Source organism: Theropithecus gelada, chromosome 1 (assembly GCF_003255815.1).
Source record: "Theropithecus gelada isolate Dixy chromosome 1, Tgel_1.0, whole genome shotgun sequence".
Lineage (NCBI taxonomy): Eukaryota > Metazoa > Chordata > Mammalia > Primates > Cercopithecidae > Theropithecus > Theropithecus gelada.
In genome coordinates this window covers 127,558,709-127,575,156 of record NC_037668.1, presented here as the reverse complement: position 1 = coordinate 127,575,156, position 16,448 = coordinate 127,558,709, and the positions used below count along the sequence as shown (strand labels likewise).

The window sequence follows — 16,448 nt, the reverse complement described above, 5'->3', positions numbered from 1 at the left end:
CAATTTTCATATTTTCTCTTCTTTAAACTCATTCATCTAATGGTCAGTTGTACCATTTTAAAAATGTAACTTTAGAATTTAGATACATTTTTCTTATAGGCAATGACAGAATCTTAAGGTAGGGGAGTAAAGGAGATGAAAAGGGCATTCAAGTTTCTTAAGTAGAATTGGTGGCAGAGTTATAGTTTTACTTGTCATTAACTGTGGTGCACAAATACACAAAATTAGGAACTTTCTTTGGCTAACAATTGTTTGGACAGTGAAATAAAAGTCACTTCTATATCAAATGGCTCATCTAAATATTCTTTCAACTTGAAAGCATCGTCAATGGGGATCTTCTATTAATAGAGCTTACTTGCGATCTATATACTGTTACTGAAATATATGCTTTCTTCAAATGGGAACATCTGATCCTAGAGCATCTTAGAATCTTTTTACAGAATAAAGTCAGAAACATATTTAAGCAGAGGAAATGAAATATCCAGTCACAAAAAGGCCTTTGCCAATTTTCCAAGTCATGGTTGTTGTTTTTGTTTAGATTAAATTTAGATTAAATCATCTTAATTCATTTTTATTTTTTATTCATATTATTTTAATTAAATTACTCTCTGAATCACGCATACATGTTCATATTCCCTTTGACCTGTAATATGAAATTACCCATAGACATAAAGTAAAGACTTGACCTATAAAAGACAGAAATAATAGGGCCCTTAATGATAGCTTCCTAAGTATATAATAACCAAGAATCTACTCACCTGTTGCCTCATAAGAAAGGTACTAGGACCAGGGATATACGTATACAGGCTACCTGTTTTGATATGTTATGTGGTGAAATGGTTGATGTAGGCTTTCAGCAACCCCAGTTGGCTTGCTTCTATTAACCTTGTAGTCAAAGATGGCAATACTAAATAGTTACTTATTTTAGATCATTAAGTTATTTCCTATTTTCTTACCAGTTTTTGCTCATTGGATAAAATACATAATGATAATCCATAGAAATTGAGAACTTTAGGACATCCTTTAGAAAGGGAAATATGGCTGAATGTCCCCATTTTAGAAATGAAAAAATCAAGACCTAGAGAAGTTTAATTTAAAGACCTAGAGAAACTGTATTTCACCCATTATATAAGATACACATTTTTTTTTTTCACATGTTAACTTCTCTAAAACCAGGATGTTTCCTACAATCAACAGTATCTTACATTGGCTGTTGGCCAGGTAGCGATTGTGATGTTGTTGCCTGGTATGTATGAGCTTGGTTGCAATTGGACAGCTACATGAACTTGGTGGCATTACTGGACATTTGTAACTTCACATATCACTCAACAAACTCCTTAGGACCATTTGAGTAAATCCTAAGTTCTGGTTATGGTCTAAAAACTTGTGCTAATACCTTCTAGTTAGATGTACAAATCATCAGCAGTAAAATTCATATAATGAGTCTTAATGGCTCGGAAGAATATCGTGGAGTTAATGGTGAAGCATTCTTTTAAGAAAAGCTGCAGCGCCAATGGCCATGATGGCATAAAGGGCACTACTGTTTGGGAAAATAAGTACATCAACTATTCTTAGTCAAGTCCTTCATATTTTCTTTTTTATACACTGTAACATTGATATGCAAAAATACGTTTAAAGTATAAAAAACTGCCTTCAATAAGCATAAAATAAAATTCTAAACAATAAGAAAACATGTCATAGATTGAGAAACTTTTCTTTCTTAGTTGTAACCCATTCCTAAATATTGATGATGTATTACATTTATGTTTATGTATTAAATTCATTGATTATGAATTTAATCAATTCTGATTTATTCTTATTTCCTCAGTTATTTTCTTACAAGCCAAGCCATCATCTATTCAGACTCTGAAGTAAAAACAAAAATATTCCAATTTTGATGAAGAAATCTAATCTTTATTTCTATGATTTTAGCACAATATACTCACACAATAGCTTTTATCTGTACTTAACAAAATACATTTATAGCACTTTACAAACTTTATCAGTTTGGAAAACATTGCATAACATTTTATTAAACACAATACTTTATATATACTATATATATTTTCATAATTTTATTTACTTTAAAAAGATAATTAACTCTCTTTATTCAATACTTGGTTTTATCAGTAAAGCACAGCCTAACAAAGGAAGAAGTGCTCCCATTAGCAAATAAGATAAATAGAACACTAAGAAGAGATACCACCTGTTAGTCTGATTTATTTTAAATTAAGGTACCAGTGGAATGTAAACAAATTTTTTTGTAATTTTTTTTTTACAAAAGACATGTTATCAAATATACATGCAGAGGTCTGAGTTCTAGTGTCTGTCATTACATGTCCTTAACAATGTGGTACAATTTGTTAAGTCATTAAAAACTGTAGCCTTTGGCACTTTGAGTAGAAAAAGAATATATCAATATTTATGTAAAGAAAAAAAAAACTTCAATGACTAGAGAAGTACTTTAAAATCTTTTGTTAAGAAATAGGAAAGATTAGGAAATATCATACTGCACCTGAAATGCTGTAGCAGGGGTTTTTGTTTGTTTGTTTTTGTTCTTCGGAGCACTAAAACCAACCCACCTTTCCCTCTACAAACTGGCAAAAGCCAGTAGAAGCATCATGATGGTGGTGGTGGTGAGAAGTGGGGAAGGCAACATTTTATTCCCACTCCCCTCTCTGAGAAGGAAATTGCCAGAAGGGATACGGTCGAGTCCATGTTTTATTGCCAGAGTTTTCAATTCTGCTGGTTTCAGCTAAATTCCTAATGCCTTAGAAGGTTGGTTTTTCTAGAAAGCTCTGCCCTTTTCATGTAGAAATTGATAATGATGTGATACTATTCATCTGTAAACAACTCCTTCTATCATTGGAAAGTGAGCTAAGATTAGATCAACCATCTCTGTGGTTTCCTCTCATCCCCTTGGCAATCATCAAGTATATATCAGAATTCTTATGAAATGGCGTTAAAAAGGTTTAATACTACGTTCCAAGAACTGAATATGTCTTCATACTTTAAGTTGGAAAACACTCCAAAATATTTTGTTTTTATCTTCTTATTATCAATGGTATTGGTTTCCTTTGATTTAGGCTCAAGGCTTGATTCAGGATAGGTAGCAAAAATGGTTGTTTGCATATTAAACTAAAACTGCGCGTATTCAGATATTTTGAAGTCACTCTTAATTTATACCGTGAGCTACTTTGACTTACCAATATGCATTTTTTTTTTTCAGATTCTTCCTCTTGGTGTCCAATTAACAAAAATGTTTTAGAGACAAGGGTCGAACTTAACCAGTGTGGCTCTAATTTACTGGTCAGCAGGATATAGAAAAAAAAAGTTAATAATGTAGAACGAAAAGGGACTTTTAGATTACTTGTTAAGATGGCAACCTATGCCAGCTAGTTGTAGACATCTAAGGGCAAACTTGACCAACATTTCTGGCAATGTAACCCACAATGTCAAGTTTTGGCTCAGATTTCTTGTTTGCAAATTCACAGCAGTATATTTTGCTCAAGGAATGTCAATTGTTATTTTTGCTTTTAAAGTAGGAGAACGTATCTATAACATCAAAAAATTAAGTTAAGGAGAAGCCATAGAAAGCAAAATATGATCACAACATTTCAAAAAATTCTCTAAAATAATATATTTATAAAATTATGCAAATTTACTCACTAAGAAAACAGATTCATTAGCAGTACCTATACTTAAATAAAAAGGAAGCAGCAGAAAAACTATGCAGAAAAGTAATAGTTATTCCCTTTCACTGAAAATATTCCTACACAATTTTTGATGTTGAAGAAAGCAGAATTTTGAAGAAACGCACAAAAACCTTTTCTTTTTTTGACTGTGACAGAGCCACTACAGAGAAGCTGCGGGGTGTCCTATTCTAACACAAAGCAGCCAGCATCTTCTTAATAAAGTAGCATTTCTTTAACAAGGAATTGCACACCACTATTTCACAGCTAAATAGAGTTTGAGAGTTTACATGGTATATGTACTATAATAATCAGCACCAACCGTATTGAGCTGTAGGTGCAGATTCTGCAAAATGAATATATAATGCTGCATGGCCTCTGCTGTAGGGAAAACGTGTGTGTTCTGGGTTCCCACAGCTCACTATAAAGAAAAATCCCCAAAGTTGGCACATTCAGGAAGTAAAATAGTATACATTTGAAGAAAACCACTTTCTTTTGATACTGCTTTCTGCAAAACCTTTTATGTTTGACGACACGTCTTAAGAAAACTCTTCACACCATCACGTTAGTTAGGTTCTTGCATTGTGCTTTTCCCTCTCCTTGATGTGAGATCTACAAGTTTGAGTATAGCGGTTCTGAAAAGTTACAGAGTTCTGGGCTGATGGTGGACAATCTAGCTTGGTGAGACTTCCCAATTCGCTGGAACAGAGCACAGGTAGAATCGACAAATGGTCTTTTGGGAGTAGCCCAAATGATGGAATGGACATCACTCAATCCTTATAAGCCCGGGTGGGGGAGGTTCCTTTGTAGAAGATATTTCTAGTGTTTTCAGGACTGTTGCTTCTTTCAGGGATTAGAATGATGTTGCCCTTTCTCCGCAGGGTGGAGTCGCGGGAAGAAGAAATGGACAGCGTCTCTGAGCCAATTTCGCTGCCCTCTACTGGGGTGACGCGGATGGTGGTAATTCCGTGGTGGTGATGCTCATTGCTATCAATGTTGCTTCTCTTGCGATCTCCAGAACCAAAGCTGTCTTTCAGAGACTCACAGCTTTCTGAGTCCCTGTTGAGATCGTTGAGCTCGTAAGTTTGGCGAAGGCTGCCTTTTTCAGGAGCTTTCCACTTCCAGGAGCCACTGCCTTCACCTTCAGTGGACGGGATCTGTATGATGGGCCTGTTGTTCTCTGGGTGAGCCTCAACCCTCACTATCCCACTGGGCTCATGGTCTGTCAAGGTTTTATAGCGGATGGAGCCAGTGCAGGAGACCGTGCTGCCTTCAGTGTTCTTGGGGCTGCTTTGGAGGACACCCTGCTGCTTGGACATGGCTATGACTTGCATGATTCGGGGCTGGCTGTTGCTTCTGTTACAGGCCACAGTCTTCTCAGCAGCTTTTAACCACTTGGCCCGAGCAGAGCTGCTTTTGGGGGAGGTGCTTATGTTTTCCTGAGTCTCCTCAGGGATGTGCACCAATTGTGAGGACCCAGGACGGGACTGAATGGATACTCTTGGCCCTCCAGGCATGCTGTTGTTACATCCGGGGACGGCGCCAGGCTGGATCTTGAGGTACTGGTTACCAGGACCGTGGTGGTCTCCATTCACCCCTACCCTCGAAGGCTCTGAGCTTGACCTCATTTCTATGGATCTGGGTGGTGACTGTCCAGGCTCAGGCTCTATAACTTGCAAGGACAACTTTCGACTTTCATTCTTATTCTTCCACTGAGTGAGGAGCTGCTTTGATCGAGCGGAATCCATAGAGGCGTGAATGCTCGCATTTCTTCTGACAGGGTCTTCTACAGATGGGGTATTGGCTCGCGGCAAGGTATTGCTGAAGGTAACCATGTTCTCTTTCCCCATGGGGCTCCGTGGAGTAATGATTTCCACATCAGCATTTGCTCTTTTGAGGTTTGTCAACGAGCTGGCATCTCTGTGGTTTCGGTTGAGGATGCCTTCCGTATGAGCAATTCCATCACTGCTGCTACCATTTTTAGCAGATAAAACTCGGTTGGGATCTTGATTGAGGTCTGTCAGAGACCTGAGGGCGTCTCTGTGCTGAAACATACTCTCATCACTGGGCAGGAAATTCCCCACAGCATATAAGCCCTAGTGTTTGAGAAAAAGCAATAAATATCATGCACTAGAAGACTGTCACGAGGATTTCCTTAGAATACCCACTGAAGTACATACATAGGTATATGCTTCTTACACACCATTGACTAATACAAATAATGAAACATGAAAACTATATTTTTGCAGGGAAATAGTTAGTTATATCATAAATCACTGCATGAATTGCTCAGCAATGTGAACCCCATTCTTTTCTCCATCCTATTGGATGTTTTTGTCAGTCTTATCTTGTGTATTTTTTCAGAAGAAAAAGCAGACAAGAGAGAAATAAGGACTTTTTTTCCTGCTTTTCAAAGCAATTCATTTCTCCGGATTTAGGAACTTCTTGTTGAGTGACATCTCAAATGGCTTAAATGATTTATTTTACCTTCCATTTTCAATCATATGATGGAAAGTAGAAGAGGTGTACAAAATATAGAACAATATATCATTCATAAAACATGATATCTGGTTTTGAAATAAGGTCAGAGACATGTATTATTGCTACCCACACAGAGTACAGCCTTGTGTGTTCGGCATTGTACAGGGTGCTCTTGGAAGAGAGGGCAAAAACCATCACCAGACTGGGGCACCTAGATTCTTTCCTGATTTAAACTTGGTCATAAATTGGGAAATACTCTTTGATCAATTTAGTACCATTGCACTAAATTTGAGCCAGATTTTATTTAATTTTTTCTTCATACACAGTGTATCTTTTTTTTTTTTTTTTTTTTTAGATTTGGGAAGCAAAATTTGGAAAAAGCCTAAAGTTCAGCCTCAAAATCATTACCCTTTTGGTACATAGAAGATTTAATCCCTGCTGGACTTTCAGTTTTTGAGATACTTGGTTTAGAGATAAAATCAAGCAGCAGACACCGATTTGCATTTTGCATGCTAATTTCAAAAGGAGGTAACCACTGTCTACTTTTCAAGTCAAAACAAAAAAAAATTGATTTAACATTTTATAGAATGCTTAACAATGAACAAAACATTGGCTTAGAACTGAAAATTTTCCAATTTTAGGGCAAGAGTGCAGACAGAAATGAAATAAAGTCAAGCTCCTGCCTCTTCGAGTAGTTTAATTCCTTCTTCTAAGTATCTTTCTATGCTCTCCCCAGAATGAGCAATCCCTACATGAATTCTATTAATAATTGTACTTAAATTTGTAAGTTGGGGAAAATCTTCCACTAAACTATAAGCTCTCCGTACAAGTACAGCCATGTGTCGCTTAATGACAGGGATACATTGTAAGAAATGCATTGACAGGTGCTTTTGTCATTGTGTGAACATCATAAAGTTCACCTACACAAATCTAGATGGTATAGCTTACCACACACCTAGGGTCTATGGTATAGCCTATTGCTCCTAGGCTGCAAAATCCTACAGCATGTTACTATACTGAATACTCTAGGGAATTGTAACACAATGGTAAGCACTTGCATATCTAAATATAGAAAACATATAGAAAAAATTCAGTACTTTAATCTTATGGGATCATTGTGGTATTATATATGTGGTCCATGGTTGACCAAAATATCATTATGCGATACATAACTGTAGTTGTTTAATTCTTGTTATGACATGGGACAGAGAGTTAGTATCTTTATTTTGTAGGTGAAGAAACAGGCTTCTGAGAAGCTGTGTGTCTTGGCTAAGTGGAGGAAAATCTGGATTCATAATCAAATCCTTTGGGCTATAAATCCCACACTAATTCCAGGACATCATGAAATGACACACATGCAAAAAGCGATACATAAACTAGAGAGTGGCATTTCCAGTCTTCTTTATTTCTTCTGCAATGCACATTGCCAACACTCCTATAGGCAACCCAGGCTTATGCACAATTTCTGGCACACTAACTTTAATTTGATCCCTTTCTCCTGCACTGAAGAATGCATGTGAGTAAGAATAACTTTTAAAGTAACAATCTTGACTATGCTGGTTTATGAAAATAAAAAAAAACGTATAAAATTATAGCATACTTCAGTCCTTTACCTGTATTTCGGTAATCATTTTCTTGTAATACCTTTCCAAGGGCACTAAGACCACATGATTGAGAACTGTAGCTACAGATAATTTATTTTTATTTCTGTCAGCTCTTCTTAGTTTCTTTCATTATTGCCTTTTCTTCTGCTTGTCACTTGTTTATTGGTATTCCCTGGCTCCCTTTTATTTTTATGATCTGGCAATTTTATATACCCGTACTAACTACAATGGTACTTCCATTAAATAATATCCTTCTCCAGTACTAATTGCTTTTTTGAACTCCAGAAGCAACTACTCAACTGGTTATTGATTCAATTGATCCCCTCAACTCCCTTTACCCCTACAAATCTGCTTCATCTGTCATTTACCTGGTCTGCTAATGAAGTCATCATCGATCCAGTGTTCAATGCTGGAAATCTGACCATTATGTCTCCTTCCTCCTGTTCCCCTACCTTCCACTTCCACTTGCTTTTTCAGATGCCTGTCTCTTTGCATATGTAGTTTCTTCTTTTTGAATGCCCTCCCTCCTTTCTTTATCCCATGGAACTCTCATTAAAAACAACAACAACAACAGCAACACACACACACATCACTTTTGTGACGTGTTTTCTAACGTCCTTAGGCAGTTTGCTATTTCCAAAATACTTTGTTCATACCCTGTTATATCATTGAACATGTTGTAACCATTTATATTTATGTTAATCTTTACATTGTAAACTTCTAAAGAATACATCTTATTTCTCAGTGTTTTCATGTTCAATACAATCCCTGGCACAGATTAGATATTGAATAAATGTAAAATGCATGAATGCATGCATGCATGACAAAATGAAATGGACAATCTCACTTTCCTTATGCTGAGGATATTTCCCTTAGAGGAAGATCACTCTTGAAAAAAGAGTAGTGTTAAAGAAGTCAATACTAATTGTACCACAGTAACACTCAAGTGCTAAATTTGTGGTGTTGGGAAAGTTATATAACCTTTAACTAAATTTTTGTTTCCACTAACCTTACTTTTGGCAATAATCACTTTCCTCATCTGTAACATTATAATTATACTATCAATAGTAGTCCCTGCCCACCTCCTGTTTGGTGGGCATAAAGACAAAATTCAAAAATCTTTTTAAAATTACAATTTTTGGCTCATAGTAAGAGTTCAATAAATGATTCTGTTGAAAGTGGGATATGTGTTTTGGCATAGAATGGAGATGTGGCCATTTCCTTGTAAATTTAAAATATATTGCAAGGAAGTTATTATAGTGCAAAATATTCTCTGCATGTTTTCCATTTTAAACTTTGGTTTATAAGATAATAGTAAATTATTTACCAAGTACAGTGCAATTCCTCCTCCTATTAAAAAGCCACAATAGACATCAACTGGATGGTTCTTATACTGAGTTATCCGTGTTAGCCCGCAGATTATTCCACAGATGATAAATGTGAAGACCAAGAGAGGTTTCAGAAGCTTAGAGGAATCCGTTAATGTGGAATTGAAGTACATCTTAAAAATGGAAGAAGTGGGTTAAGTATGTTAGAAAGGCCATTTTATTAGTAAATTATAATCAAATAAAAAGTTAAAAGTCTGATACAACTGACTTCAGTTTTACTGTTTCATTCCCCCTTCCTATGGCTATGTTCTGTACCTGCCAAGAAGAGATATGCATGATGAAATTTACCAAATAAATAACAGATCTCTCATTTAATTATATGAAGGTTGGAAAAATACCAAACCAGTAGAGTTAGCCATTGAACTGTTTAGTCTCCATGTTACTTGTCATATAATTTCGTTCATTTTTCTCAGGAAAGACTTCACGGACTATTGTATAAATTAGATAAAATGACTATTCATTGTACAACATTTCCAAATTTATACTGACCTAAAACTTTTTGTTACAGAAATACTAAAGTAGCATATGTGTGTGCATGTGTTTGTGTGTGTGTATGTGTGTGCACGTTGTATGTCTTTGTGGGTACTTATTGTGATTCTTTCAAGTTTTGTAACATTCCTATAATTCACAATATCCTTCCATGAAGTATAATATTAAAGGGATACCAGAATAAATAAATATTATTATAACTGTGTAGAAAAATTCCTTTACTGTATTATTTTTTATAGTAGCATTTGATTTCTGCTTTGGATGCCATTGTATTTTAAGGCTGCAGTACTAAATTTACCATTCTGGTATTACATGGGTATACCATCTAATTAGTCACCTGGAGACAACATTCATTGCTCAGATTTTCTGCAGAACACAACTCAACAAAAAGAACCAGTTACTTACCGAAACATACACAGCTGCAAAGGCAGCAAGGGTTGCATGTTGAGAAGGGAAGGACTTTCTGCCAAAAGAAGATAGTCAAATTATGCCTTGTAGTTCAGATACACTGTTAGCAATAATCTCAAAGACACTGAGTGGTTAGAACGTTCAACTTAAAATCACCTGACAATAAGCAATAATTTTACCTTCTGTTCAGCTTTCTGGTGAAAGACCTTAGTGATAAAGTAAATACTGCTAGTCACCATTAATATTAACAAATAATAGTGATGTACTTTCCAGTATAAAGAACTGCTAGCTTGGCAAGGGGCCGCTTCATTACATCACTAGAACGATGGTTGAAAGTAGAAATGGATTGGAAAACATCATTGTTCTTTGGTGTAAGAGTTATACCAGTTCAAAGTAACAGCTCACAAAACCTAGCTGTAAATTTTTTCTATGCTTCTAAATACATTGTTTTATTTACATAGAATTTTTTAAAAATGAAGTTATTTTCTCATGGCATTGGATCTAAATGTATATTATTAATACTCTAGAAAGCATAAGAAAAGTCAAATTTTAACAAAACGTTTCTCTACAAAATTAACAAAATGTAGTACACTTTACAGTAATTTCATCTCAAGAATCATAAATCATCTTGTTTAAACAGTTTAAAGAGCAGGCAAGGATGGTGAAGAGACACTGAAAAGGGCAGGCGAAAGAAGAATAGAGACTTGTTTCAATGAAGTAAAAAATTAGAAAAAATAAAATTCACTTAAATTATTGCCTTCCTAATTATTTGGTACCATGATAAAGAAGATCGCTATTCAATAGAGATAAGTTAATATAATAGGACTGAGAAAAAAATAGAGGACATAGGTCTTGGCTGTAGGTCCAAAATTATTGAATGATACATGAGAACCTTAATGTGTATAATCACATAACATCAGGCTTTAATTATTCAGTTGTACCTATTAACTTATTTTTGACTCCTTAGTGAATATTTGGGAACTTATTGAATGGAAAATTCAATTCTTACAATAATTGATTGGCCCTTATCCCTCTGCAATTTATTTCTTTTGAGCCTCTAAACTACTATCTCTTGTCATATAAGTTTATTTTTGCTTTATTTATTAAAAATTTATGCATTGGTAATTTCTTGAGTTTCCTTTATATTCTGACATGTAAGGCCAGAAGCTATGCACACCTAGGTTCATTCAAAGAATGAATGAACTTAGTGGCACAGAGTCTGGGGCATGAGTTAGACCTGATTGAAAGAAATCATATGCAATCCTAGATGTTACCCCTTCTCAAACTTTACAAAAAGGAAAATTCACATTTTTTTAATATAGCATGTAATGGAGATACAACTTTCATATGTGTTTAGTCTTCCATGTAAACCAGTCCTAGAGTTATATTGACTGTCAGCCATGACTGACTATAAATATTCTGAAATAAACCATTTATAGTAACCTAAAACCATAATGAGTATAGGATCGATCACAAAACATGGTGGAGTTTGGTGATATAGGGACTAGTAGCAAGAAGGTGGGCTGAAATTTGGAGACATAGGGAAGAATTTGGAATAAGCCCCCAATAGGTTTCTATGGTTTAGTCATTGAAGAGATCATTGAATTGAAAAGAAAAATTAAAAAAAAAAAAACCATTACGACTGAAAAAGCCATGCTTAAAGTGATACTCCAAACAGCATTTGAATAATGAAAACAATGATGCAGAGTGTTTTTAGACCTATTTCTAACCTGCCACTGTTGATAACTGTGAGGTCAGATCCTGAGCAAATATCTTCCACAATGTAGGAATTTTCTTTGCAAGATACATTCAGAGAGGTATAGTTTGGTTTGCACACAGTCAGAAAGTAAGGTGCTTGATATCCTGTGGACAGCTGTATGATATCTGTAATAAGAGCTGTAGAGCATAGTCCAAATACATGAACACCTATAAGCAAAATGAAAGAAATTGTTACCAAGTTGGTGGTTGTGTCAGCATCAAACGTATTCATTAAACATTAATGAATTAAGATCTTAAAATCTATTGTGCTCATTTTCTCTAAGTTAATTTCAAGAAGACAGTATAGAAAATTCCTAAACTTCTAAACAGATATTTACGGCCAAAGTAAAGGCAATGGGTATCTCCAAAGTAGTAACTTTAGGCACTTTTGTTAATTTGGTTATAAAGGACCAATTCTTAACATTAACTGTAAGTCACTTGTCAGACACTTGGAGCATGCTAAGGTATGATTTGAGAGGGATGACATGTGTGGAATGAAGCAAAATTTAAAGTAGTTTTAATTTGCTTAGCATTTTTAAGTTGCCAGGGTTATTTCTCCCTGATGGTCTCTAACACTAGCCACAGTCGTCACACTCTGCAGAATCCATTCTAATTCTCTTCAAGCTGTGATCATACTAGGAATGCTAATTAAAGCAGAGACAACGTCAGGCAGGCCCTGACATGGAAAATTTGACAATCGTATCCTAGGTACACTAATGTGGGGAGCCTACCTGTGTGTTTGGAATTTGGACATGCTGTTCTTACATCTCTTGGTCCAAATTCTTTTTTCTCTCTCTCCTAGGACCAGTCTTAAACCATAAAATAAAAAATCCTTGCACTTGAACATGCAAACTCCATATCTTCTTGAAATTGCTTGCTTGGCCTTATCTTTGGGAGTCCAACTCTCTGCTCACAGGCACATGATCTGGAACCTGCTCACTCTAGGTTTTCTTGTCACCCTAGATTCATTCTGACTTGACAGCTTGCGTTCTGATTCATGAGTTACTCATAGAAATCATTACGAGAGGACCAGGGTAATTCTTCAGTCACTGCCTCCAGACCAAGAGTGCTGGCTTGCACATTACCCTGTTTTGCATTTTTCTTCACTGCTTACTGTCACCTAACCACCACTCCTCCAATTGCTTCTCCACCCACACACCTGGGATTCATGGCACAGAAACTTTGTTGCCACATTCTAATTCCTAGAAGCATGCAAAGACTTACTTTTTCCTTCGGATAATGGACTTTCTAGACCTATTGCTGACGCAGGCTCTGGAACATGTTCTCTAGGGTGGAATGGATCATTCTTCCAGTCGAGAGAGGGTATGTGGCCCTTTGTCCACAGTATTTTGTTACATTAGGGAATATTTTCTCTGTGTTCAGCTACATGTCCTGGAGTTTTATTTCCTTGCCTGAGTTTGCGATGCTGTTAAGCTGTCTATTGTTTTCTTATCTTCTCAATGTGATGGGAAGAAAATGCTTTAGTGGAGCAGAGTCCGGGGCATGAGTTAGACCTGATTCTTCCTCTTGTGGGAAAGAAATTTGTGTATAATTATCTACTAGGGATTAAGCAAAGCCATCAATTATTTTGAGCTTACATGTTATAGGTAAAAATAATTTTATGCCGACTTACTGGGAATGAATAGAAAACATTCAGGTGGGTGTGATGTATTGTGGGTGACTATTCAACTATATTAAAAAAAATAAAAGACCTATGACTGGAACAACATTAAGATGGCCCCATGCTATGCAGAAGAGACAAAGGTTTAAAAACTGGTTTGATTCAGATGATGATAGCCAGGTCTATAGATTTTCTATAGGTCTCATGAAAGATGAAAGGTAACATTAGGGGCTACAACCAAGGAAAAATGGCTATGATGCAGTACTCTATGGTGACATTTCAAAGTGTAGTAACTTCTGGATAAAAACATTCCAGGAAAATTGAAATGGAATCATTCGTGTGACTGAAGTAATTTCTGAAGAGTTGTCTGTTCATTCTGGCCTCCTGACGTTTGTTCTCCATTTTAAAAAACTGAACACAGATCCACCGAAACCATTTTAAAATAAATTCATGCTTCAACCAGAGCTATGGCACAAATAAGTTGAAATGCATGGCATATTAGCTCTCAAAACAAGGGCAACAAATGTAAATAACACATTTCAGATACAAAGCCCAAATTTTGGTGTTTTAACAGTTTCTTGTACAATGTAAAACTCATCATGTACTGAAATTATACATCTAAATTTTAGTGTAAGAGACTTAATATCTATAATTAAATATGACATTTCTATTTGAAAAAGAAAACATTTCTTTTCTTTGTGGTTCCCCACACCCACCAACGAATCTGACGGCTCGTCTGAGGAAGGAGTTGAAGTTGCAGCCTCCGGCATTAATATTGGGCTCCAGTCCAACCCCATTTCTTCTTTTGGAGAAGCAACAGTAGAGAATTCCTTCTCCTACCATAATCTGCAAAGATAGAAGGGTATTCAGGAAAAGGCATGTTGGAATACCTATTAAGCCAACAGGTATAAAGGAATTACATGTCACTTTTTAACATATCAATTCAATAAAGTAAGGATGTAAATTTTCTTAAAAGTTTTAGAGGCACAGTAATTTCTTCTGAGAATTTGATCAAGCAGTGAGAATTAAGTAATCAGGCCACTCTAATGAGATTTGGTGGGGTCTTCTGGACTCTTATGTACTGGAAGATTTTACCAGCAGATTAGGTCCATAAATCAATTTGGGATTGAGCAGAAGGATCAATCCATGGAAAGTGTGTGAATGTAGAAAGGTGCTGTCTACAGCATAGCTGTCCCATAAATATTTCTGCAATGATAGAACTGTCCTTCACACTGTCCAATACAGTAGCCACTACCCATATGTGGGTATTGATCACTTGAAATATAGCTACCACAAATGAGTAGCTGAATTTTTGGTCTTATTCCATTGTATTAATTATTTAAAAATTAAATAAACAAATATAAAATGAAGTGGCCACAGGTGGCTAGTGGCTGTCTTATCAGAGAATGCAGATTACAAGAGAATCTAGGTCAGCAGGATAATATTTCCTAGGTATAGGCATTTAGACAATGTGTTCACAATGGACAGAGAATCATACAGTAGTATCAAGAGGACTCTCTTAAGATAAGGAACAGGGCACTTTGCTGTAGGATTTTAGGACCTGTGAGATCAATGAAGGAACTCAATGTGATTTAGACATGATTTTCTTCAGTAAGTTTTCTTTGAAACCTCTTACTGTACCCTAAATTGAATTACATCTCCATCTATGTGGCTCCCTTATCTTGTCCTTCCCTCTAGCATAGCTTTATGAAATTGTTCATTTGGCTGTCTCTCACTAGACTGGGGCCTTCTGAAGGAAGAACCATTTCTTATTTATCTTTCACCTTCACTGTCTAGCACAGTGCCTGGCACGGTGAGATTTGCATGTTTGGCTTTTACTGTGGAACTCACATTTGCTAACTACCTTAGGCATTTGGGTTGTCAATTATCCTGTACAACAGACGCAAGATTTAAAATGATCCATTGTATTCATGAAAAAGTTTTTCAAATATTTGAGATAATTGTGCCTAAAAGATTGTTGTGAAATTAGATATTGGTTTGCTATAAATGTGTGGAGCTGAGAAAGTACGATTAGTGAGATACTAACAGTCTCTTAAATGAGATACTGTCTCTTAAATACAAATAATCATGTCACTGTAAATATTATAACTCTGATTAGGACTGAAACAAGTTTTCCAGGGAAAACCTCTCAGTTGTCATTACTAGCTTAACATTTATTTTATGAAGTGTTCAAAATTACAGTTAAAAAACAAAACTAATGACAGTAAGCCTATGGCCTTCTGCTTTGAATACTTAAATGACTATATTTACTTTTGTAGGGAATATGGTACATGTTTAATTATAAATAATCTTACTTTGTATAAAAAATTTGAAGAATAATTATCACAGTAGAACTCTACATATAACCATATGTGTGAAAATCATGTGGCATAATAAACTCTTTTAAAATCAATCATTATAGAAACAATCAAAAGGAATTCATTTCAAACCATTGGATGCTGAGTTAACCATGTATACTTTTTGAAAAATACAGTCCTACATTAGCATTTCAAGTTAGACATGGAAATTCAATAGATTCTATACTCTGTGTAGACAGATACAACATAAAACAGCACTTACACAGAATAATATAACTGCTACCTCAAATTCATCATCTCCAGAAAATTAACCACTTATTCCTGAAATGTATTGTATTCAGCTAAAAGAGATTAATTTCACCTTCACTTCCTCAATAAAAATTCTGTGAATAATTTTGTTTTCTCTTTATATTTGTAATGATTCATGTCTTGTCCATGAGTGTTGAATTACATAAGAATTTATCTGTATAGAAAAGTGTATTTTGTCATACAACAGTCATTATCTCAAATGACCTTGAGACCTTGAGATTTCAGGAGTTTTTTTTTTTTTTTTTTTTGAGACTGAGTCTTGCTCTGTAGTCCAGGCTGGAGTGCAATGGCATGATCTTGGCTCACTGCAACCTCTGCCTCCCGGGTTCAAGCCATTCTCCTGCCTCAGCCTCCCAAGTAGCTGGGAATACAGGCATGTG

At 35.6% G+C, this 16,448-nt stretch overlaps 1 protein-coding gene across 2 annotated transcripts in view; it reads right to left on the bottom strand.

Annotated features, from left to right (window-relative positions):
- Positions 1-1,886: 1,886 nt before the first annotated feature.
- PLPPR4 (phospholipid phosphatase related 4) overlaps positions 1,887-16,448 on the bottom strand; it is a 45,223-nt gene continuing 30,661 nt past the window's right edge. Inside the window, exons 3-7 of one of the 2 annotated variants that reach the window (XM_025391802.1) lie at positions 14,158-14,287; positions 11,793-11,988; positions 10,060-10,117; positions 9,105-9,278; positions 1,893-5,788 (exon numbers count right to left, since the gene is read on the bottom strand). In XM_025391802.1, the coding sequence (XP_025247587.1) occupies positions 4,463-5,788; positions 9,105-9,278; positions 10,060-10,117; positions 11,793-11,988; positions 14,158-14,287 (1,884 nt within the window). In that variant the 3' untranslated portion in view covers positions 1,893-4,462. Of the gene's footprint in view, positions 5,789-9,104; positions 9,279-10,059; positions 10,118-11,792; positions 11,989-14,157; positions 14,288-16,448 lie in introns of both variants that reach the window. The other variant, XM_025391811.1, reaches the window with a different exon arrangement.